Raw genomic sequence first — 24,528 nt, forward strand, 5'->3', positions numbered from 1 at the left:
CCGCCCCGCGGGTCCCGCCCGCCGTCACGCAGCAGCCGCGGCCGCCGCAGAGCCCGGGGAGGCGCCGGGCAGGGGCAGCGGGGCCGGAGGAGGCCGAGGCGGAGCGGGGAGCGCGGCGGGGCCGCGGCGGGGGGCAGGTAGGGCCGGCCCGGGCTGAGGGAGGGTGGGTGGGTGGGTGGGAAGGTGTCCCGGCCGCTCCCCGGGGTGGTGCGGGCGGAGAGAGGCGCCATGTCCCGGCTCGTGTGTGCGGGAGCCGGAGCGGGTCGAAGCTCCGGGTCGGTGAGGGTTGTTTCCTTACATAAGGCCGGGCCTGGCGGTGCGGGGATGCCCCGCGGGGTGCGGGTTGCGGGTCCTGCCCGGCGCTCCCTGTGAGGCGGGGATGGTTCTTCTCGTTCCTGGCGAGCAAAGGTCGCCGGTGGCCGCATCTGACATCCCACCTCCTCCTGCGGGGTCCGCCGTGCTGCTTGGCAAACGCGTCCGAACCCCCGCGCCGAGAGCACTCAGACTGATTTTTTATTTTTTTTCCTTTTTTTCTTTTTTTTATCCGTTTTATTCCGCTCGTTCCCGGGCTGTAGCTCTTCAGCTGGATGGGGGGGGGCATAATGCCAGTTTAAGGATCCCGAGGGTTCGGTTGTTCCCCTCCGGCAGCAGCGGCTGCCTTCCATTCTGCCTCGTCACAGCCCTCGTCACCTCCCCCCAACTCTTGCTGGAGGTGGGGGGAAAAAAAAAAGGCTCGTTCAGGCTTCGGGTATTTGCAAAAAATTAAAAAAAAAAAAAGTAACAAAATTTTCTGAAAATGAAGCGGGGCTGACTCATCTTGGTGACCAAGAAGGCAGGGTTGTGTCTCTGGGGAATATTTATAGCGATTCCAGCAGAAACAGATCCCAGCTTGTTTGTCAGATGGTTTAGTGAGGATCAGAGGTGTGTTGCAGTTTGTTTTGTTGGATGCAGCGGATGGTTGAATAATCACCTGTCTCACGGCATTTCACCTATGAAATTTTGTTGAAATTCCTTCCAAAATGGGCTTTTGCACTATTGAATTGACATTCTGGAATAATCCTTCCCCCAGCACTCTCCATCAAAGGTTTCTGTTGATCCACAGCCTGCACCTCTTCTTCCTGCCCACATTTTGGGGTGAGTTTGGGGGTGTGAAGGTGTGGGGGACATCCCTGTTGGTTGCTGTAGCAGCAGGAGGATGTCCCCAGCCCTGGCAGTGTTGGGATGCAGGCAGGACACGCAGCTCAGGCGCTCCTGAGCTTGGCATCTGCTGCAGGATGGGAAAAACCCAACCACTGGTGTGGCGGGTGCTCCTCTTCTGTGTGAGCTGTTATATTGTGCTGGAAGACAAAAATTCCATTTTAATTAGTCACCCCCATTGATCTGGCACTGGGTGTTCCTGCAGCAGGGCTGTGAGTGAGGGACATGTCCCTTCCTGAACGCAGGGGGTGGGACAGGGCTGGGACAGCAGCACTGCTCCTCTCCTCCTCTGCAGGCATTTCACAGAAACAGTTAACATGAATTAATTTAACATGTAGGATGTGTGGTCCTGTGTTCTTCCCTTGCAGTTCAGTAGCTACAGTAGCTACAACAGGCTGCAACGTCCCCCAGCTTCATTTAATTGATACTTATATGTGACAGTTTAATAAGGGGTTGCCATATAACATTGCAATTCTTAATTTACACCCAGACAATTAAGAGCAGGCTGTCTCTTTCTGTAATTCCATAATTAGTATAGCCTAAATAATAATATTTACATTTGCTTTTAAGGGTTTTATCTCCTTTATGCTCCTGTGTTTATTGGGCTACAGACATGGAGCATAAACCAAGCTTTAAATCTGCTCCTTTGTGCATGAAGTTCCAAAGCGAAGCTGCAGCAGGAAGGCTGGGATCCTGTGAGTGTCACAGGGAGGCTGCAGGGCTTTATAATGCTGGCATAAAAGAAATTGTGGACTCCCAAGCCTTAAATTTTGAGTCATAATGGTGCATATGATGTTGGCACAGTAGCAAGTTGGGGCAAAAAGTGTTGTTCAATATTGAGTCTCATCACGCAGAGTATTTACAAACCACGTGCTTCTCAAAAGCCTCGTGAATGTGCCCAACTTGATGTTTGACCTCAGCATGACTGTGCATGCGTTTATGGGTGAGTGTGTGCTTAAATCTCTGCCCTGTGAGGCTGCTGAAGCTGATCTGGAGCAGACTGTGGGCATGACTTGAAGGGATTTTGGGATCTGGATGATAAAACCCAAACTGCGGAGCCCGTGCCGAGCTCTCCCGGCAGACTGGGATGTCGGGTGGTGGGACAGGGACACCGGTGCCATGTGGAGCTGGTGACTCCAGCCTGCTGTGGGATGTGGGGAGAGCTGGGCCCTGTTCTGTCTGAGAGCAAAAAGCACCGTCCTTCATGGTCTGTTGATACAACAGGTTGGGAAATGGCACTGCACAGGCTGCAGGGCCAGGAAGGCACTTAGAAGTTGCTTCATTCCAAGGACAAATTTTTCCTTTAATGAAGGACATAACTGACTAATATTCTTTAATCTTGAGGTAAGAGACCCTCATGAGCATTTTTCCCCCTGCAGACAGACTGTGCCTGGTCTCTAACCCAATGCTGTCAGTCCCTCCCAGCTGTCCCCAGCAGCTGTTACGTGTCTTTTCTGCAGTTCACATCTTTCCAGGGATATTGCTCATGGAGACAGGGAGATGGAATGTTCAGAACTACTGTTACCATCGAGAAATGGAACATGAGTTCAAACTTATTGGGAGAAAATGTGGCTGCAGTAGGGTTAGATGCAACCTTTTTATTTTCTTAGCCTTGAATCTGACAGACTTCCATTGTCCTTGTGGGAATTTTATTCTTATAATGAATTTTATTTTTATCCTGGATTTTTAGATTGCTCCTTCCCCCATGCAAATATCACAAAGCTGATAAGTCTGTGCAGGGAAACTTTAACTTGGGCACGTACAAGAGTTACCAAGCAGAGCTGAGTTTTCCTTTGGTTGCAGCCAGTCCTTACGTTTGCCAAGGGCACCCTGGGGGTTTGCTGCTTGTTGGACTGAATTTGATTTAATTGCCCAGAACTGCATCACAGAGTGAAAACTTTGCCATCTGTGACACTGGAAAATATTCAAATTCGGCCTGCTGTAATGAAATCTTCCCTGGGCCTGGCTCTTGGGTCCTGCAGCTCCAAGGGGAGCTCCTGGTTTTCTCCCTGTGGCTGTTATAAATCTGGAGGTGTGCTTACAGCAGCACTTGGAGCTGACTCCTCACTTCAGGTTTTCTTCACTCATCACTTGTGCTGTGGTGTTTCTTACTCGAGAAAATCAAAATATTTTCCTACTTAGAGCATGTTACAGATCGTGTACTTGGTCTGCTCTGCAGGGGAGTCGAGGTACCTCGTCACGCTGAGCTATTTGCACAGTTGGACAAGGATAAAAGCAATGAATTCATTTCAGTCCCAACCTAATCTGAGTTAATGTGCAGGGATCGCACTGGTGAAAAGCAAGGGCACTCGGCCACGGCCATTCCTTGATCCTTTAAGAGTCTGAATCCCTGCTAAGCATGCTTGTCTTACAACCTGCACTCGCACAGGATGTAATCAGTTTTGTTTTCCATCTGTTAAACAAGAGGCTTCTGATTAGCCACTGCAAAGGGGAGTCACTATTTTTGTTTTGTTCTCGCTGACCACAGCAAGGTTAAGCACCAGGTACAGAGCTCGGAGTGTGCCCCACACTCGGCAGCTTTAAACACCTTGCTCTGTGTGTGTTCCATGGTTTGCCTTACAAGCGGCAGGGATTTGGCTTTCAGCATTGTCCCCTAATTATAGTAATTGTCTAAGTGGAGCTCTCCGTGTCTCCCACTGTTCTGGGCCAGCCTGGCCACGTCCAGGAGGGACACGCAGGCATCAGGGAACAAAGCTTGGCTTCACTGGCTTGGATATGGGAAAAACATACCTGAGGAGATCCAACCACACAGCCTTCATTTAGCAAGAAAATATTTTGATTTTACTAAGCGACTCCGAGGGACTGTTGATGAAATTGGATCTGGGAGATTCCAAGGTGCAGCTGGCAGAGCAGTCCATTATCTTTTGAAGCAATGCTTATTTGACTTTTCAAGTGGAGGGATTTGTAACATTTTTCATTTTTGATGATGCTAAATGGCACTAAATACCATCAGGGGGTTCTCACGGTGCTGGGCTGCTCTGGCAGGGCAGGAGCATTTCCTGCAGACTTACAGCCCTTAGTGACTCCTGCCAACCCTCTCCTGAGTGCTGCCTGACTCGGGGCTGTGATCTCCAAGCAGGGCATTGTATCTGCTTCTAGTGACTTGTATGAGGAGCAGAGGAATTGCTCAACAAAATCTGGTACTATTTACTTCGGGTTTTTTGGTGCCTGTGGGGTTTTTTTTCCCTCCCCTTCCCTCCCCCCTCTTTTTGAAGGCTAGTTTTGTGTATAGACATTCAATTTCATGTTTTCACAAAAACCCCAAAGTTTAGGTCCAATATAAGCAGCTAAAACTGCTTTGGAATAATATTTTTTTTAAATTACCTTCTAAAAAAAATTTATTTTAACTCCTTAGCTGCTTATGTATTTGGGGCTGCACGTTACTACTGAACTATAACTGGAAGGAGGTGCCATGCACCCACGTAGTCTGTGCAGCTGAAGCTACATCATAGTATTTGCCCTTGTATCCAATTTTATTTATTTTCTGAGAAGACTGCTTTTATTTAGCCACCAGATCTGTTTTGTTCCCTCCAGGATAGGGATTCCTCCTTATGCAATAGCAATATCCTGCTTTAACAGGCAACAGCTTGTTGCCTGGAGTGCTTGAGGCACTGAGTGGCTGCTCCAGGTCCCTCTCTGATCTTCCTGGGGTGATGTTCTCAAGAACTGCATCCCAGTCTGCAGCCAGGGAGACTGTTAAAGCACCTCTGTGTTCTGGTGGCTTTGTTTGGGGTTTAAAGGACTAGTTTTCTGCTAACAGTGAATAATCTGGAGTAAGAACTGCCAGGCAGTGTTTTAAGTATTAGCACGCATATGTAGTGAACTGCTTATTCTGCATAGCCAAAAAGTTTGGGAAAATGGAATTTTAGTGCAACATCTGGTGTGGAGAGGATTAGCTGCCTAAGTAAGATTTATCTCCTTTGCTTTTTAAAATTAGGAAATCCTGTCTGTGAAGACAGAAGGTGTACACCATTTCGGATTGCTTGACTTTTGTTTCCCTTGAAGAAATGACTGTGCTTGAACGAGGGAGTAGAAATTACTGTGCTTGGGTGAAAAAGGAGATTTGGTCGGTTGGTTTCTCTGAGGATCCTGTTTTCTCCTCTGTATATGGTGGAACAGTTTTCCCATTGGCTGAGAAGATGGGATGCCTTCAGGAGAGCAGTGAACTAGGAATGTCAGGGCCTGCTGAAGATGGGAAAGTGGATCCCCGTGGCACTGTGGGCATCCCTAACAAACCAAACACAGCTCAGAAAGCTGCCCCTGCCGTGTCCCCACCCCTGGGCTGGGCCTTGGCAGAGAGCTCCACTCCGCCTTTGGCTGCTGAAATGGGGTTGTGGTTGCCCTCCCAGCCCGAGTGGCCTCCCTGCAGGCTCAGTTTTTCTCATTTTTTCTCAGATGATGCACAGAAAAACACTTAAAGGTCAATGTCTAAGGAGGCATCTTAACCCATTAACAGTGACAGCAAAGTCAAAGAAAACTGAAGGAGAAGAACGACCATTTATTGATTTTGCTGCCATAAATGTTCCCCATTTGCTGTTCTGCATTAGAGGGCGAGAGATGCTCCTGATGGGAGATGCTCCTGGTTCTTACATTCTGTGAGTGAATGAGCTGGGGCCCTACTGCTTTCCATCAGAATGCACAGATCCATTACGAGAAACAGGAGAAACGTTTCCAAGAAAAGGGTTTAAAAAACCCCAGAAGTTGTTCATTCATGCAGTTACACTGATAAGAGAACAGCAGTTAACTCTTTGGGGAGGCATAGACAGTTCCTTTTCTTGCAGTATATATTTGTTCTGCAGCCTGTTTCCCACCCTCAGTGGCAAATCATTGCTGCTGCTGGCAAACTGAAATCACACTGTTTGCTGGAGCTGCTTTCCTCAGGCTGTGTTGAAGTGCTGAGTGGGGGATACAAAATAAAAGGGGCTGAAACGGGCTAAAGTTTCTCGTTACTTAAATGGATTGAGTAAGTTTCTGTACACTGTAATTTCCTTTTTTTGATTTCTTCACTTTTCCCTTCCAGAAAATGGCCGTTCCACCTGTTTATGCTGATCTGGGCAAAGCTGCCAGAGATGTTTTCACCAAGGGATATGGTAAATAAAGCCAAAATGAGTTTGATCTTTTGCTGTCTACCTGATTGAAGTATTCCAATGATTTCCATTAGAATCCACGGAGTTTTCCATCACAGCTTCACACTGCCTTTGCTGTGTGGAAAGGGAGGGTAACTTACTTTTCTTTTGACAAAATTCTTCCTGTCCCCCATAGGACTGTTGTCTGTCTTGAGAGAAAATTGTGTGTTGTGTTTTGGCTGTTCCTTTGTATCGATGAGTAGGGTCACTGCTGTCAGAAGTTTCATTATGAACAGAATGCTGCTCACTATGAATAAATTCATTATTACCTAATTTGGTCCCACTTACATTGCTGAGGTCAGTAGGATTATGAGTCAAGTGCTATCTGAAATGAGTACAAGCTGCTTCATAAAAACACATGATTTGATAACTGTACCCTGGGTTTAGCTCTTCAGTAGTCCACAGGTGGTTTAGAAGGGATTTTAAAGAAATAAATCAGAAGTGCTTTTCAAATCAACATATATATGATTCACATTTTTTTGCTCACCTTCTAGGTTTTGGGTTAATAAAGCTTGACTTGAAAACGAGATCTGAAAATGGACTGGTGAGTTTGGAAACACACTGAAATCCTAAACACTGCAACAGCGTTGTGCTTACTGTATATTTCTTTTTAAAATAAATATGCATCCCTTACTCTCTCCCTTTACCATTTTTCACATATAACTTTGCAAGTTCCTTTGTATTTATCTGAACTAATATTTAACAAATTATAATGACTAATATGTTCTAGATATATAAGTATTTACCTGAGTGTATTAGTGGAAAATACGTATTTTGTATATGTGATCTTTTGTTTTTTCCTTCTAGGAATTTACAAGCTCAGGTTCAGCAAACTCAGAAACAAGCAAAGTTAGTGGTAGTTTGGAAACAAAATACAAATGGGTGGAATATGGATTGATGTTCACAGAGAAGTGGAACACTGACAACACACTAGGCACTGAGATCACTCTGGAAGATCAGGTAAGCTTTGGCTCCAAAAATGCAGTTTGCAAATTCACTTATGCCAATCCCTAATTAGAAATCCAACCAGTGAATTTCTTTTCTGTTCAGCTTGCACGGGGCCTGAAGCTGACCTTTGACTCCACCTTCTCTCCTAACACTGGGTAAGCAGTGAGTGAGCTGAAGTGACAAAAAGGCATTTTTAATTTCTCTGTCCTGAGATACTGAGACAGCTGATAATCAGCCTGTGTATAATGAAATGGTGCACATCTTTTAGCATTAACTATCCCCTTTTAATCCTCAGCTATAGCAAGCAAACTTTTACATGCAGTAACTTGAAAATTATAGTCAGAATTGGGGAGTGAGGAAAAGGTTGTGTTTGTGCTCCCGTTGTGTGTTTGTGGCCGTGTCAGAGGATGAGCTGCTGCCTGAATGAAAGCACCCACCAAGTCAGCTGTGATGCAAAGCTTAACAAGCTCTGGGAGCCAGTTGGGCACAGCTCTAATAGGGTGGCACAGAACTGGGCTCTTGTCCCGGGCTGAATTTATCCTGGGAATTCTTGCCGGGCCCCGCGTGCCGTGGCGGTGGGTGGGTGTTCCTGGCACGGCGATTGGATGCCATGTTTTATGTGGGCCACAGGGATTAAGCAGCAGCTGTAGGGCTACATGTTGGTTTATTTTTTTCCCCTGATTATCTTGGTGCAAGCAGTGCTGCCAGTGAGTCAAAATACTCTGCACATCAGCCTCCCAGAGCTGCCCTTCAGGCCACGGGGGGTTACAGTCCCAGGGGGGTTCACCCTGTCCTTTAGATTTAGTGTCCTGCATTGTCACCTGCTTCCAGTCCACTCCTAATTCTAGATTAACGAGGTATTTTTGTTAACCAGAATAATCTTGTTTGTTTAGAGTTATTTAACTGCAGGATTCTTAAAGAAATAGGAAAAAAAAATGTTTATGGGAATGATGTTACAGCTCTGTAACTTTCTTGGGCACTTCACAGACACTGTAGTGTCTGAGTTAGGATTGCCTTAGAGGACTAAAATTTGAGTAAATGGAGTGAGAATGCGTCCTGGTGTGACCTGGTTTAGGTTTATAGGGATGCATCATGTCTGAATATGAGACCTCTTCTCCCCTTCCCACGTTACTGACTGTGATGAGTCTTTCAACGGGGAAAGTAATTTTTAGGAGTGCTCCGTGTTCTTGCTTCTGTCCCTGCTGACATTGGTGGGAGAGGTGCCACTGACTTGTACAGAAGTTGCAGATGAGAGCTTTTGGCACTCCTTCACTCTAGTTCTGATTCTGCAAAACACAAGAAATTCCTGAGCCTGAAATAATGATAAAACAGAGAGCAGTCTCTGTGTGGGTCTGATACAGCACTGATACAGTGTCTGGAGATTGCTTTTGCTAGCTGGCATGAAAGCTTGATTTGAAATTTCATATTAGTCTGATTTTTCCAGAAAGATTTCAGTAAAAATTTGGTCAAAGGCAGAAGACACTTGTAAAAAGAGAAGCAAAAAATCTTAAATAAGAGTAGCTGAATATATTAGATGTAACTCTCTTGCCTTGTGAGGGTCTGCACCCTTGATGCAAATCACCCTAAAGACACATGAGAAAACACTGTTCTGGCCAATAGTATAAAAAGAAACAGGTGACTCAGGAAAGTTTATTTCTGCATTAACCTGGCAGCTTTCTGGTGGCTTTAACCATTAAACTTCATAAAGCACCCTAAGGAGAAATTGGGGTGTCAGAGCCACTGAAACAGGAGGAAACTGCAGCCAAAGTAGTGATTCCTTGATGTCTATCACTGTAAATAAAATTATCAAATCACTAGGATTGCCTAAAAGTTGTTTGTTTGGGACAGGCCAACTACTATGAACTTTTGGTGGCAAACCTGTAAACTGCTGCAGTTTCCCTTCCATCCCTGCATCTGCCAAACTTCCAAACCCATCAGATCAGTTGGAGGTGAGGATTTGTTTTTGTCACCTCCCACCTGTGTGCTGCTGCTTTTCAGAGCAGAGCCCAGGAGTGCTTTCTGGGGCACCACGCTGCATTTTATTGCTCAGTTGCCAGTAATTCCCTGTAGCTGAATTAGGGTTTTGCAAAGGTGGAAGGCAGGAAGGTGAGGTGCCGTGTGGCTCTCCAGGGGTGTACGCGTTGTCCTCAGAAACTATTACACCCAGCTAAAGGAAGTGATTTGATGGGATTGCTGCCTACAAGCGTGCCTTTCCAAAAATAAGAGATTCTTTCTCCCCTCTTCAGGAAAAAGAGCGCTAAAATTAAGTCAGGATACAAGAGGGAGCACATCAACCTGGGCTGTGACATGGATTTTGATATCGCGGGTCCTTCGATACGCGGAGCCCTCGTGCTGGGCTACGAGGGGTGGCTGGCAGGCTACCAAATGACCTTTGAGACAGCCAAGTCGAGAGTAACCCAGAGCAACTTTGCTGTTGGCTATAAGACTGATGAGTTCCAGCTTCATACTAACGTGTAAGTATTGGCCAGACAGGCATGAAAAAGGAATTTGGAGGGATTCTGCTGCCAGGACAGTGACAGGGATGGAGGGTCAGCAATGGAGAACCAGGGGATGGTGGATTTGAAACTGGGTCTTCATTAAGGATGTCAAGCTGCATTTTTTTTTAGCTGTATTAACTTTTCTTTTGTGGGTGAGGGAGTGCATGATGGAAGGAATTGGAACTCACAGAGCACCCTAGAGTCCAGTGTGTGTCTGTCTAACAGATAAGGATTATTAGAATCTGTTAGCAGAATAATAAAGCAATATAATAAGATATATAGTAATAAAAACAATATAATAAAGATACTCTTTGTGAAAGCTGAAATAAAAGCAGTGCTTTCCTTTTGCACCTGTCAACATCAAACAAAACAGTGGCTTGATCTGTAGCTGGAAGAGTTAATCACAGGATGAACAAGAGCAGGCAAAAGGGAGTTACTGGAAGAGACATGGACTGGGTTTGTTTTAGTTCTGGAAGTGATGTGGTGTAAAAGGTATTTTGGTATTATTTGGTAATAATCTATTTACTCAGGCATTTGTGCTTTCTGAACGTATCAACAGTGGGAAACCAGAACCAAATTCCGTGAAAACCTTAATTTCTCTGTCTCCTGTTCCTCTTAAAAAAGCAATTTATGACTTTGGGGAAGACAGGTTTTTAAGATTAGGCAATCCCTAATCCATTCTCCCAGCCCCCCCTTTCTGTGCCCTTGGGTAATTGGATATTTTGCATGTAGCAGAGCTATTCCAGGCTGTTTCCATCTGGGGGCTGAACAACTGTTCTGCCTTCCTGGAGCTGCTGCTTCAAAGGCCTTCTGTTCTGTCTCCTGCTGCTTTGCAGAGATGTGGTTCAGGAAGCCCCCGCTGCCTTTCGGAACAGTCGAACCCCCACAGCCCAGACAGGGTGTTTGAAGGGTTGCCAGAGCACAAAAATGTGGGCAGAGGACTTTTCATCAAAACAATCCGTGGGGTCCCCTTCACTCAGGAGTTAGGAGTTATTCCTTCAAGCACAATGACTCTCTGTTATGCTGTAGCAGTTCCAAACATTGTATTATTGGCTTTTGCTATAAAATGCTGTGATTATTATTACTGTTAATTAGAACAACAGCAGAAAATCACTTTATAACACCAGCAGGGGCTCAGATCTGACTGCTTCTTGAATTCCTGAGGGTCTGTTTCTCAGGTTGCTGTTACTGTACCAAACCACAAATGTGTGATATGAGTAGAAATCCCATTTATTGTTAATAACAGGTTAGTTGGGTGTTTGATGTGTTCCAACTTTGAAATGTGTCAGAGCTTTTATATAACGGCAGAAAGAGTTGTGTGTGGGACTCCCCTCACTGCCCTGCTCAGTTGTTATATCTGCACAGGTCAGTGTTTCACAGGGATGCTGTGGCAGAGCTGATAATTTAACAAGGTGGGGCTTGAACCATTGTTTTTTGTTCCTGGCATTACACAGACCAGCTGAGGACTTTAGCAAGTTACTTTCCTTAAGGGTGCCTTAATATATGAATTTTCATAGGGGGCTAATGTTTTTGTAATCTACATCTGAAATGTGCTGTTATTACTATCAGTGTTAAAAGGAGGTTTGACTTTATTATTATTAATAATAATAACTTAAAGGAGGTAGGGCTGGATAATTTCTAGTTTTAAAATGACTTTCCTCATCTTTTAAGCATAGCTCAGACCGCCCCCCCCTAATGTTGCAGGTCAAGACAGAGCTGTGTGGGAACCTTGCACAAAATCTGCCTGTATAACCAGCTCTCCTCAGTCCTTTTTAAATCCTTCCTTTTCTTGAGAGCCAAGCACATGCAGTTAATGTGAGCTTCAGTCTTATCTGAAGTAAGTATTGTAGTGTTTTTCTGGAAGAATTGCTCTAACAACTTAAAAGGCTGCTGCTATTGCTTGAACTTTTAAATAGGTGTATCACTACTGTTTGGGCAACTGGTATGAGCTAAGGAACATCAGGCCAAAGGGGGAAAAGGGAAAGGATTCTAAATCTACCCTGTTTTTAATCCCTAAAGGTCTGGTATACTGTAATAGTTGGAACCAGATTATTTCACACTTAATCATAATTGCTTTATTTGCAGAGGTCTTCCTGGGGTTTAAAGCCCGTTCTCTGCAATATGTTTGTATCCTCTCTTAAGAAAACGAGTGAAAATGGAAATTCAGATGCTCACTGGTTTACAAGGAGTGCGAGGCCTTTACAAGTCTTTGGCTCTTGTTTTTATGCTCTGCATGCTCTGACGTTTTGCCTTTTATTTGCCACACTTTATTCCCTGTATGACACTGGTGGCAGTAGCAATTGGAAGTTATGCTGCTCATCATTCAGCTCTGGGCCAGTGCTCTCTGCAAAGCAAAATTAGTTCCATTTCCATTTCTAGTCCAGAGACTACAGCACAGATGTACCATCAGGAATGTTGCAAATGGAATTCATTTGCAAAAGCCAACAGAGTCGGACATTAAATTGGCATCTTCCCTTCTGATACAGTTCCTCTGTGTCTGGTAAAAGTGCTGACACGGCAGTTTGGGGATGACTCAGGCTCTGTGACTCCCTCTCAGGACACGAGGGAGACATTCAAAGGGAAAGTAATTATTTCAGACACATGCAGGGAAAAATAAATCTCTTTACTACAAAGACTCCCATTGCGGGGAAGGGAAAATTGGAAGCTGTCATCACTGGTCTGATTTTTGATAGTTTGTCCTGGTTTTTTTTTTCAGTGTCAGAAGTTGCTGAAATGTAGTAATCTTCACTGAATTAAAGCATCTAAAAATAACTTCATAACCAATCTGGCCTAATGTCTCTATCTTAGCTGTTATGGGTCATACTTAATGAGGTGTGAGGGGATGTTGTGCAAACAGAGATCTTACTGGAGAAATAAAAGCTGATTGTTTTGCGTTGCCGTTCAAAACCACACCCGTGCATTTTCCTTCCAGGAACGATGGGACGGAATTTGGTGGCTCCATTTACCAGAAGGTGAATGATAAACTGGAAACAGCCGTGAATCTGGCCTGGACAGCCGGGAATAGCAACACTCGCTTCGGAATTGCCGCCAAGTATCAGATTGACCCAGATGCCTCTTTTTCTGTGAGTCCTGTGCATGCACATTTAGAAGCTTTTGGAAGTAAGTGAAGCAACCTTTCCATCAGCAGAGCACGCTCTGGATGCAGTCCTTTGCTGTGGAATTGGCACGTGGATCTGTTTGCCTTGGCTTTGGCAGCCTGAGAGCACAGCGATTGGATTTTCCTTAAAGGCACACAGAGTGTTTGCTCCTGTTATTGGGCACTGTTTTGAGAATGTTTTCATGTCAGTCTGGAAAAAATGAAAAGCTATGTCAATAAAAACCAGTGTTTTCTCCAGTGACTGTAGATACTTTGAGATTGGGGGCTTAAGTTATGGCAAAATTATCTCTAGATTTTTAGGGATTTAAAACTTGAAATCCTTTACCTGCTTAATAGATGTTGCTTAATTTTCAAGCGTGAAGGACTTTGAAGAAAGCTACTAAATTATTTACTGAATTTATTACTTATTACTAAATAATGCTGTATTTTTTTTTCCCTTGAAGGCTAAAGTGAACAACTCCAGTCTCATCGGGTTAGGATACACTCAGACTTTAAAGCCAGGTAGGTCTAGCCAGAAAAAAAATCAGAATCAATAAAGTGATATTTTAGTCTTGAAATACCAGAAGTTTTTTTGGTGACAAAATGTGGTGGGTTTTGTAAGATTGCTGTTGTGCTTGGCAAGCCAGGGATGAACCTTTCTAGGGACTGCTCTGTTAATTTTGGATGCCTGTTGGAAGCAGAATTATTAGAGACCATGGTCCACTGCCCAGTCAGATACTCTTTTATGTTGATACAAAATATAATTAGTTGTGTCACAGATAAGTAAACACATTTTTAATACTTTCAGAGGCTTCTTATTACTGAGTTTATTTTGCTTGAAAATGTGACTTTCTCAAGGTCCCCTGGCCCAGGAAGAGGACAATCTTACTGCTGTGAAATTGGTTTTAATGTAGTCTAATAAATCTGCTGCCAGAATACTGAGCAGATTGACATGAGATATTACAGCAGACAGGGCTTGGGCTTTTTCATACCTAGATTTTAAAGTGGTTTAGAAAGGTGGATATGTTTCAAGGTCCCAATTTTTCATAATACTAGACTCTCAAATTAGATTAATCAGTAGACCTGCAGCAGCGAATTGACTCAGAGCTTTAATTACCCGGAGTGATAAAAAGCAGAATCCATCATCATGGTTTATTATAAATTTCATAACTCAGAAAGATTTCTTATCTGCAGGTTGCTGTAAAATGCCCAGCCCTTACAAGGCCAGCTGCCAAATGCCATTAACCTGGCTACCCAATAAATTAAAGCAGTAGCACAGACACCGAACCTAAAGCTCAGTCCAAGTTTTAAGTTGACTTTTCTCTCACTTTTCTCTGTTTTGCAGGTATCAAACTGACATTGTCAGCTTTGTTAGATGGCAAGAACGTCAACGCAGGTGGTCACAAACTTGGTCTAGGACTGGAATTCGAAGCATAAGGAGTGATTCCACAATTGCTAATCTGAAAATACAGCATAGCTACCTTCAGAATATAGTGTACCTTTCAATGTTTTGTCTGGGGTGCGAGTATTGCTACGTATCAGTCCTGCTAGTCCTGGTTAAAGACAGCTAAGCTTTAAAAATGATGTTGTTAAAGAAGTGGAGACAAAAAGCGTAAAAAAAAATCCTAATTCCAGGCTTTTTTTCTTTATGTAATTGCTCATCACATGTGTCAGCTGCCACGTGATAGGAAGGAGGAAGGCATTGATTACCTCTGCTAACATACTGATGGCACAAGGAATGTGTTAAAGTGGTGTAAACCCTGAGGATTTCCATGCAGCCCACTCCGTTGTACTGTTAATTCCGTGAGCAAAACGTTCCGACGCTTGAGGTTTCAACTGACGGGGGAATGTGCAAACTTGTCTGAAAAAGGGATTTTAAGATTTTATTTTATTTTTTTTTTTTAGCTCTGTATTCCATGAATGGTTTGTCTTATTTGGTTACCTCCCCCCCCACCTCCAGCTGTCTCCAGAATGCTTTAGGTTGTCCGCCTTGTCCAAGTCCCGTCGCGGAGGAGGTTTGATGTGACTCAGCCAACGCTGCCTGTCCTGTGTTGTGGTTCCTTCCCCTTGCACTGACCGGAGAGCTTGTAAAAAACAGACAGAATCAGGGAAGAGTCTTTGCGACTGCAATCACACAGTTGCATCACTTAAATCTAAAATGGGAAGTTTTGTTTTATTACCACTTTTTTTTAGCAACTAAATGGGTACATTTTTAGAGAGTCTTCCATTTTGTGTGGAACTAGACCCCAAAATGCTGTACTTGACACTACTAAAAATGGATAAAAAACCCAAACTTGACTTGAATAAAATATTGAAATGTCACCTTTTACTTCATCTTTATATTAATTGTGAAAACAGTTTCATCTAAATTTGTGGTCCAGGGGCAGACTGACAATGTCTTGGAGCATATTTTGTACCACATGAAACAAAAATACTTACTAGATTTAAGTTCCAGACGTGGCACTGTTCTTACTGCTCACTGAGCTCTGGCAACTGCACATATGCACGTGTTTAGCTCATGGATAAAACAAGATAACATCACTTGTCTTCCATTGCAGAATCCAGTAAGCTGAATTACCTTTCTGTAAACAAGTAAGTGTGAACAATGGACAGTTATGAGCTGGGATCAACTTCAGTGGCTTTTCAGTAATATTTTGTATTTTTTCGTGGGTAAGCCATTCCTGTGGGTGGCTGCAGATGGCAAGAGCTGTAGTACAGGAGGATGTGCCTGGTGAGGCAATGGCATTGCAACAATGTGAGGCTGCAGAGCCACAAACTGGGCAACACTGGCTGTTTCCCTCTTACCACCAGCCGTTCCTGAGTGTTTCCTATCTCACATGCTTTTCCCAGCACTCCTGGGAGAAGTGGTCCTCTTCCAGACTTCACCCATCAAAATGAACCACGTGCAAACAGCTCACAGTGACATGGCAAATGCTCAATATTTATTTACATTCCCGTGTGCTGTGCATGTCCCCTGTTCTCTTGGCATCCCCATAAGCCTTTGGGCTCCTTCCTCTTGATTTTCTCATCCTTGAGGCATCTGCTTTGGTGTTTTTTTCTCCTGTGACCAGCTTCAAGCCTTCTCTCAGGGCATGGCATACCCGACCAGGGATGAGAACAGGAAAGCTTGATTTTCTATAGATCTATCCAATTTTGCATAAAGCATTCCATGAGCGCCACAGCACAAAGCCTGGACAGGAGGCCGGTGGGCACCTCCCTGTGTGTGGGTGTGGGTGTCCAACCCCTCACATCAACCTCCATCAGAAGGCAGGTGAAGGAAATTCCCTATTTTCTTCCATGGATTTGTCTCGCTCACAGCTTGGAGGGCCCTGGCAGCTCCAACACCGCTCGCCGTGCTGGGCCATCTGGGCAACCACTGGCCAGGAGGGTGCAGGGAGGTGGGACGGGGCTGTGCTGCTGTGAGAGCACCAGAGGAAACGGCCTTAAACTGAGACAGGGAGGTTCAGGTGAAATATTAGAAAGTTCTGCCTGTTGGGGTGGTCAGACACTGAAGGGCGGCCCAGGGGGGCGGTGGGGTCACCATCCCCTGGAGGTGTTTGAGATGTGGCGCTGGGCGATGCGGTTCAGTGGTTTAGGGGTGACAGTGGCGGTGCCGGGTGGACGGTTGGACTGGACGACCTCAGGAGTGTCTCCCACCCTCGGTGACCCCTCGATCCCAGGGCTCTGTGACCATTCCACACCCCCACCCTTCCATAACCCGGCGGTTCGGTGACTCCCGCCCCGCGCCCCCTCACCCCCCGCCCTCCCCGCTTCCCCCCCCCGTGCGCATGCGCGGCCACCTCCCCGTGGGCGGTGCCTCCGCCACGTCCGCGGAGCGGCCCAAGATGGCGGCGGGCGGCGGCGAGCGGCGGGAGCGGGCGGGCCGCGCCCTCGGCCTGGCGCTGCTGCTCGGCTGGGCCCTGGCGGCCCGCGGGCAGGAACCCCGAGGGCAGGAACCCCGCGGTGAGCCCGGGGGGGCGGCTGGAGGGATGGCTGTGGGGCTGCGGGGGTGCCCTGCCCGGCGCTCTCCGGTGGGGCCCGTGCGGCCTCGGCCTGCGCGGCTTGTGCCTTGGGGACACCGGCCCCGGAGCCGGCCTCGGTCGGGGCAGCGAGCGCTGGGGGCTGCGCTGGGGACGGGCATTGCTCGGGCGGGGATCGGGAGGCCCAGCCGGGTGCGCTCCGCTCGTGGTGCTGCGGGAGCGGTTTGGGTGGTTGGAGCAGTTCGGGTGGTGACTTCACTCATCGGACTTGGTACTTTGTTCTAAGTACTCTAGTTCTGTGCCTGGGTTTAGCCTCCCTCTTCCCGCGAAATTAAGCTTATGTTACTTTACAAGTTGGCTCCAAGTTCAGTCTGTTTCCATCCTTCCTCTTCAGCCCAGCTGTAACCCAGGGCTGGTAAGAAATGCACACACGTGCAGCGGGTTTCTCTTTGTTTTAGGTGGAGTATTGGCTGGACAGTGAGGAGAAAGGAATTATTGAAGGAAATGAAGGGAGCTTTTTGAGCGCTCAGTTCCCTCTGTGCCTGTCAGTGGGAATATCCACGCCAGCTCTTTGTGCTGCCCCTCACCTGGTCTGATGGGTTGGCAGGAAGAATTTGGGACAGAAACGTGTAGGAAAACAAGAATTTTCAATTTCAGAAATCATGATATAATTTGCTTTCTAAAAGCAGTTCTCCTGGAAGGGCATTTTAACCATCACATGTTTCTTATGTGTGGTGTTTACTAAGAGGGCTGTGTTGCTAATTCTGTCACCAGGACTGAACATAAATATCTGTTTCTGAGGCATCTCTGGAGTCCAGGCACTGCTGTAACACCACCTGACTGTGTTGTGTAACTGTAAACAGTGCAGCCACCGTTTATAATGCCAAATAGTTTTGGGTAGATTTCATAAATCAGCTGTGGTTGAGTTGCTAAACTTCCTGCTGCAATTAAAATAAAACCCCTCGTGTTTTAGGAACAATAGGAAAGTATCTCCCAGTCTGAAGCCGGTCTGAAGCATTGGCTGGTGGGAGTCCCTTGCATTTAAGCATATATCCTTCTAAAACTTTGATGTTGAAATGAGTTTAAGAATAATTTGAAGTGTAAGCAGCATAATTTTATAGGGAAAATATGCTTGTTTGTATTTCAAACAGTTTAGCTATTATTATTTAGCTCTCTAACACTTTTTGTCTGTCTGAGGGGAGCAGTAAGGTTGACCTGCCAACTAGCTATAAATAAAAATTAATATAACTGTTGCAGCTGCATTTCCTCATATTTATCTCCATGTATGCAATTAGCTGACCTGACTCCTGAGGGGAAATCAAAATTCCCTAAAGTTGTCCTGTACAAGATCTGAACAAGGTAATGTTAATATAATTCAGAGCAGTAGTTTTCTCAACAACAAGTGTGTTGACTGTAAAACAGTTGCCCTTGAACCTCAGCAGAGGCACCGTGATGTCCAGTTCACGTGGGATGAGTGGAGTCTGCTGTGTTTGAGTTGGTTAAAGAGTAATTCCCACTGCAGAGGTGTGCCCTGTAAACAAGAGCTCTGTTGTAACTGATCTCAGTAAATATACATTTCATGAATAACATGATTCAGTGTCCCCTCTGTAATATTTTACTTGGGAGTAACCTGGCACAGGCAGTTGGTTGAATGCTTCATTTTTAGAGTCCCTAACTTCCCAGTGGGCCTTGGGAGTGCTTAAAGAAAGTATTGTTACTTTTTTAAAACGAAGAAATAGTTTGGCATGCCAAGATACAGGGCAGGTGTGGTTCCCCTGTTCCAGTGCTGATGTGTGCTGAAAGTCTAAAATGTGGTCTGCATTTTTCCAGGTACCTCTGGAAGTGACGTGCTGTAAACATGAATAGTTTGCTACTTTTTAGATTTAAAAAAAAACACTGGCTCTTTATAAACTCCCTCTGCATCTGTTTTTACCTTCCTTTGGATAGAGAAAAGGGAGGATGGGCTCTGAACGTGGTTTTAATGCTCACCTTGTTTCTTAGGGAGTTCTGCAAAACCATCCCAGCATTGGAGAGATGCTGAGTTTGCCTGAGGGTGACTGTTACTCTTGCTGACTTATTTCATTAGAATAATTGCTGCCAACAAAAGCCTTTCCTCCAGGAGCATGGGCAGTCAGATTGTCCTTTCTTTGGCTTTGTTTTTAACCTGTGGTTCAGTGGTTCCATTTCAGTTAACAAAAGGTTGGAAATCTTTTTCAGTAGCTGTAAATTCAATAAAAATTAGTGCCTGGGAAGAGGTGCTGTGACCTTGTGTCCTGACTGAAGGGGACTTCACAGCATGTTCTCATTTTTGCTGGTAAAATATGCGCTGGTGAGAGATTAAAAACTTTTAACTGCAGGAAAAGCTTTGCTGAGAAAATCTTCCTCTGTAGAGCTCAGCTTCCTCTGTGGGAGAAGGAATTTGATGATGGAGAAAATACTAATTGTGTGTGAATCTACAAGACATCATAAATCCCCAGAGGGAGGGATGACATGTCTTTGAAGTTCTTATGCCTGGAAAACATGCATGCTGAATTTTTTAGGGACACTTTGGCATACTAGTCTAGAAAGCATGTGCTTCCAAGCTTTAACTCCTCTCCTGCTCAAGACTTAGGAAGTTGCCAAAGTACAGGAAATGTGTTTCTGCATATGACTGTTAGCAAGTTTGCAATGTGACATATGATTTCTTGCCTGTAAAGGAAATCTGTGGCAATGGTGGGTACTGCAGAAGTTACTGCCTGGTGCTTAATATTGACTGGTTCTCATCCTTTTCTCAGATCCTGTGAACGCGGAGACGCTTCTGAGAAATATTTCTTCTAAAAGTGAGAATGAAACACTGAGCAGATCCCAAAATTTGACAGACAGCTTGCAGAGCCTAACCTCAACAAAAAAGGCAATCCCAACAACAGCCAAAATCAGTTCAGTGACTGCAGGAAAGGCACCTACAGCAAAAGGTGACTCTTCCTCATCTGTTCTCCCTGCTAGTCCAGTATCTCCAATTGATGCTTCTGAAGATACTAAAATTGAGGACGAGGATCTTCTAACAGATTTGAAAGATACACTAAATAGTTCCCCACCCATCATAAAAGAAACTCTGGAGTCAGATGGAGATGATTATGGTCCCTACGAGATGACACCGATTTCCAGGTACAACCCAGACCTGGAGATGCCGGAAGACGACGACTCCGACACCATCAGCAATTACAACGAGGAGATCAAGACCCTGGATGAGAAGATAAAAGGTGTTTCTGTCTCAGGGTTGGAAGAAGAAGAGGACAGCCATTTCTTTTTTCATCTGGTTGTAGTTGCCTTCTTAGTAGCCGTTGTTTATGTCACCTATCACAATAAGAGGAAGGTAGGTGCGCTCTGAAAGGTTGAGAGAAGCAGCTGGAGTATTTAAAATGAGGTTGCATTGCCTGGTTCACCTTTTTAATAAGAGGAACTTTTCTTTTTGGAGAATGAAATATTTGTCCACTTAAGTCTTGTAGTGATACTAATATGCATATTGTTATTCTCATTTTATAAGCACAATGAAAATGAACTCAAACACTTTCAATTAGAAAATGAGTTAATTGATAACATCAGTAATGAATCAGTTCAGTAATGGACACTGGCAGTGCACAACATGAGTTTTATAAAGGAGACCTGAGCCAAGTCAAGTGAAGGTGAACAATTAACTGATTTTGTTTCTGCACAGGATTCTAAACAGCAAATTAAGGAAGGTTTAATCCTTAGTGGTGTGGGAACGTTCATGTTATGACTGTGATAATCCTTCTAATAATTGTTCACTTTAAGGTGGTCTTTATATCATAAATATTATGAGGGCTTAAATACAAACTTCTAGGAAATGTGTAACACTGCTTCCAGTTTTACATAGAGAAGATCAGAGATACTGTTTTCAGGAAACTGAAACAGTTTATCACATCACACCAGTGCTGCTTCTGTTGCACCAGCTCCCTCAGCTGCTCCTCCTAGAAGCAGCTCCAGACCCTTCCCAGCCTCGTTGCTCTTCTCTGGACCTGCTCCAGCCCCTCCATGCCCTTACTGAACTGAGGGGAAATCTTTTAGTAAAGCTACATGTGTAGCTCCAGAGCTGGACACAGCACTCCAGGGGTGGCCTCACCAGTGCTGAGTCCAGGGGCAGAATCACTTCTCTGCTCCTGCTGCCACACTGTCCCTGATCCAGGCCAGGATCCACTGGCCTTCTTGCCCACCTGGGCACTCTGGCTCCTGTTGAGGTGCTGTCAGTCAGTCCTGCCAGCTCCCTTCCTGCCTGGCTGCTCTCCAGCCCCTCTGCGCCCAGCCTGGAGCTGCAGGGGGTTGTTGTGGCCAAAGTGCAGAACCCTGCCCTTGGCCTTGTTAACCCTGGTGCCACTGATCCCCTCACTGTTCCGAGAGCAGATCTGACTGTGTGATTTGGGTTTCAGCTGTTCCTGCTGGTGCAGAGCCGGCGCTGGAGGGACGGGCTGTGCTCTCGGACGGTGGAGTATCATCGCTTGGACCAGAACGTGAACGAAGCCATGCCTTCCCTCAAAATAACCAACGACTACGTGTTCTGAGAGCACTGTGCTTTGGGTCTGCTGAACTTATCACTCTTTGCCTGCCCACTCATGTAATGATATTCAGGTATCCCAAATAAGCTGCTTGTACAGAAATGAGAGGTACTCTCTGTGACCTGGATGTTTTGGAGATTAAATCTCATGGAAGATCAAGGGCATGACACATCTGTTTGCTACTTTGGTCGGGTTTTATATCAACTATAAAGATGCAGAGTTTAATAAATTAGTGCTCTTTCCATTCATTAAGCATCATCCCTTCTGTCTGGAGCAGTCTTAATAGTCGTATTACAAAAAAAATAAGCATAAAATATTTTAAGTCTAATAAATTAATGACTTTGGCATCACTAAATCAAATTAATGATCTCTTTGCTCTTCACTTATATGGCTCATAAATCCCACTGTATTGCAAACTTAAAACATAATTACTTTTTTCTATGCTTAAATCCTGATGCTGCAAATCTTTTATCTTCTTTTTTTTTTCTGTTTCTGTTTCCTTGTTGCATAATTTGATCCTGTTTTAGGCAAAATAGCTAGAATGGCCATTTAATAATTTCCGTATGTGTTCATGCAGTAATAATTTAAAAATAATGATGTGTAACCTATTTTATTCAGAAGTTTTATACCATATATTTCCTTAAAATGCTCAAGGTGTTTGTGAAGGTATGAAGCTTCCTGACTGTCCCATTTTTTTTCTCTAATGGTATTTATAACTGTTTCATTGTCTTTGTAATTAATGAGTGGAAAATAAGCCTTGTTGAATAATCCTACTAAAATATAGATAGTTGACAGGCTTTCTATACATCAGAAGCTTTCTGTTGAATTTTAAGACAGTTGGGAAATGGTTATGTGCTTATATTATAATTGGGAGAGGCCTGAAACTGTAAGAATAATTTATTTGGTTGTTCTTCTGACCCAGGTAACAGACAGGTGAGAGTAAAAGTGTGTGGGCTGCCAGTGCACTCTCATTTTTGACAAACATTTATGCATTAGTGTAAATCAAGTTACTGGTACAGTAGTTTTTTTGATTTTTATTTTTTTTTTTTTACTTTGTCTTTTGTACTTCCATTATTTATGGTTTTATGGGTTGTAAAATATAAAATTTTAGTTTTCTGTACATTCTGTTTGTGATTTAGTTTTCAACCTGAGAAATATGTAAATAACAGGGAATCAGAACCCATAATTAATGACTTGGTATTCAAGTAGTTATGTAACATTTGGGAAAAAAATCACCTTCACAGCTGATGGCATGAGGAGTCTGAAGGCATGATACTGTCTTAGGAATGAAGTGCTAAAAGTTCTAAATCCTACTGTTAATGCATTCTTTTCATAACTACAGGAAGTAAAGCACAAACAAAATATCCCAAAACTCTTTTCTCGCAGTAATTTTTATCATATTTGGACTTGTATCACTTAATATTTTGAATAAGGTTTTTAAAATAAATGACAATAATGAGCTTGTGTTTTTTATCTTAACTATTTTGCTCCTTTTATACAGTACCTTGTGATAATGCTTGGAATTGGAAACCAGTTCAAAACCATCTTTTCTGTTATCCAAACTGGGTGTGTGCAGGTTTGTTTTATGCATCTGTTAAATGGTGTGTATCAAGGTTTAAATGAAATCTTTGAAGCTACAGGAGTTAATAAGTTCTTTAACATGCAATTTTTTAACCTAAGTTGTATAATTAATAATTCTTGTGGAAGATACTTGAAATTCTTACCTGAACATCCCTGCTTTGAAGTAATCCTGCTGTGGTCAAGATCCAAAGGGAAAGGTTACTTTGCAAAAAGCTCCTTTAGGATGTTTAAATATTGGAATTTGAGGAGTTGACTAATGTTTTTTGCACCCAAGAAGTTCAGGAGCTTTCTCCTTGAATAACATTCATAAAGTGTAGTGATTTTGACAGCAGAAAATAGTACATTCACACTTGGCAGAAGGTTGTGCTCCTTTCACCTGGTACCACAGGCCTTGCTCAGAACCTGGAAGGAGGTACTGAAGGACCTGGCTGTGCAGAAGTGCAGGGATGAACAGTTTAATTTAAAGTGTCGTTTTCTCTCCAACCCATCCAGTGAATTGGGCCATCGAGACAGATGTTTGGTCACACCAAAGTTTGTGACTGAATTTAGATGATGTTTGTGGAATATCACTATTCCCAAAACCCGTGCCCTGCAGCTGTGCCTCTGCTGCGTTCAGCTGACGGTGCCAGGGTGACAGAGAGCCTGCAAGGCAGTGGATACTTGTGTCCTAAAAGAGCCATTTCCTCCCAGTCCCTGCTGTGTGGCAAGAGAGAAGTGTCCCTTCAAGATGGTCTCAGAATTAAAGCTGTCCAACAGTGAGCTCTGAGCTCCACGCTGGCTCAGGGCTGGGCTGAGCTGCTTCTCCAGTGACTTGTGTGTCACTGCCACGGAACAGGGACCTCACCCGGGGCAGGTGAAAGATCTGACATGCACACAATGACTTGGACTTTTTTTTTTTTTTTCCCCCAAGGATATTTTTCCATTCTCAATAGCCCTTGGACTGTTGGCTGAGCAGGGGGAGTGTTGCTGAATTGGCCTGGGCAGTCAGGAGCTGTTCTCTAATAGCGCCAATAAAGAGGGAAAGGTTTTTCCTGATCTGGTTTTACCAGGGCTCCAGCAGCTCCAGGAGAGTGCAGCATATGTCATCCACTGTGCAATAAAAGAGCCATTTGCTGATGAAGTAATCAGGGTTGAACTACTGGGTTTTAATTTCTGTAATTGAATTTGCTTGTGGAAAATTAAGAGCAGGCAATCAAAAATTCATAAAGTGCTGAGATCAAACAGAGGAAAAAGAAAGCAGATTTATGTCAGACCTTACCAACAAGAAATGTCTTGATGGATTTCTTTAGTGAAGAAAGGAAACTTTCTCACATTAAGGTGAATTATGACTTCCATCAATATTCTGATAAAAGGAATAAAATATTCCTGAAGAGTTTTCTGATTAAACTTCTCAAGATGAAAGTTGAAACTCTATTTATGTAGGTTCTCGTTAGTGGTTGGGTTTTATGAAATGAGGAAAGAAATAATGAATAGGATAGTTTAAACAAATGATACATTTCATTTTTACTATCCAGGAAATCAGGTATTTTA

At 44.2% G+C, this 24,528-nt stretch overlaps 2 protein-coding genes across 2 annotated transcripts; both read left to right on the plus strand.

Moving 5' to 3' along the window:
- Window positions 1–115: 115 nt before the first annotated feature.
- VDAC1 (voltage dependent anion channel 1) lies at window positions 116–15,216 on the plus strand. Its single transcript, XM_027643283.1, has 9 exons — window positions 116–133; window positions 6,236–6,308; window positions 6,839–6,888; window positions 7,152–7,304; window positions 7,395–7,447; window positions 9,539–9,766; window positions 12,723–12,873; window positions 13,352–13,409; window positions 14,233–15,216. Exons 2-9 carry the CDS (start codon window positions 6,242–6,244, stop codon window positions 14,322–14,324), a joined length of 852 nt encoding a protein of 283 aa, XP_027499084.1. The 5' UTR covers window positions 116–133; window positions 6,236–6,241; the 3' UTR covers window positions 14,325–15,216.
- A 1,444-nt stretch (window positions 15,217–16,660) lies between these two features.
- CUNH5orf15 (chromosome unknown C5orf15 homolog) lies at window positions 16,661–22,876 on the plus strand. Its single transcript, XM_027643281.1, has 3 exons — window positions 16,661–16,850; window positions 19,642–20,219; window positions 21,292–22,876. The coding sequence occupies exons 1-3, from the start codon at window positions 16,676–16,678 to the stop codon at window positions 21,421–21,423; spliced, it is 885 nt and encodes a 294-aa protein (XP_027499082.1). The 5' UTR covers window positions 16,661–16,675; the 3' UTR covers window positions 21,424–22,876.
- The last annotated feature ends 1,652 nt before the right edge of the window (window positions 22,877–24,528 follow it).

Source organism: Corapipo altera, unplaced genomic scaffold (genome assembly GCF_003945725.1).
Source record: "Corapipo altera isolate COAL_440 unplaced genomic scaffold, ASM394572v1 75, whole genome shotgun sequence".
In the NCBI taxonomy this organism is placed as follows: Eukaryota; Metazoa; Chordata; class Aves; order Passeriformes; family Pipridae; genus Corapipo; species Corapipo altera.

Coding starts and splice junctions, on each gene's coding strand:
- VDAC1 (XM_027643283.1), top strand. CDS start 6,242: ATGGCCGTTCCACCTGTTTATGCTGATCTGGGCAAAGCTGCCAGAGAT. Junction 7,305..7,394: donor AGATCACTCTGGAAGATCAG/GTAAGCTTTGGC, acceptor TTTTCTGTTCAG/CTTGCACGGGGCCTGAAGCT. Junction 13,410..14,232: donor CACTCAGACTTTAAAGCCAG/GTAGGTCTAGCC, acceptor TCTGTTTTGCAG/GTATCAAACTGACATTGTCA.
- CUNH5orf15 (XM_027643281.1), top strand. CDS start 16,676: ATGCGCGGCCACCTCCCCGTGGGCGGTGCCTCCGCCACGTCCGCGGAG. Junction 16,851..19,641: donor CCGAGGGCAGGAACCCCGCG/GTGAGCCCGGGG, acceptor TCCTTTTCTCAG/ATCCTGTGAACGCGGAGACG. Junction 20,220..21,291: donor CCTATCACAATAAGAGGAAG/GTAGGTGCGCTC, acceptor TTTGGGTTTCAG/CTGTTCCTGCTGGTGCAGAG.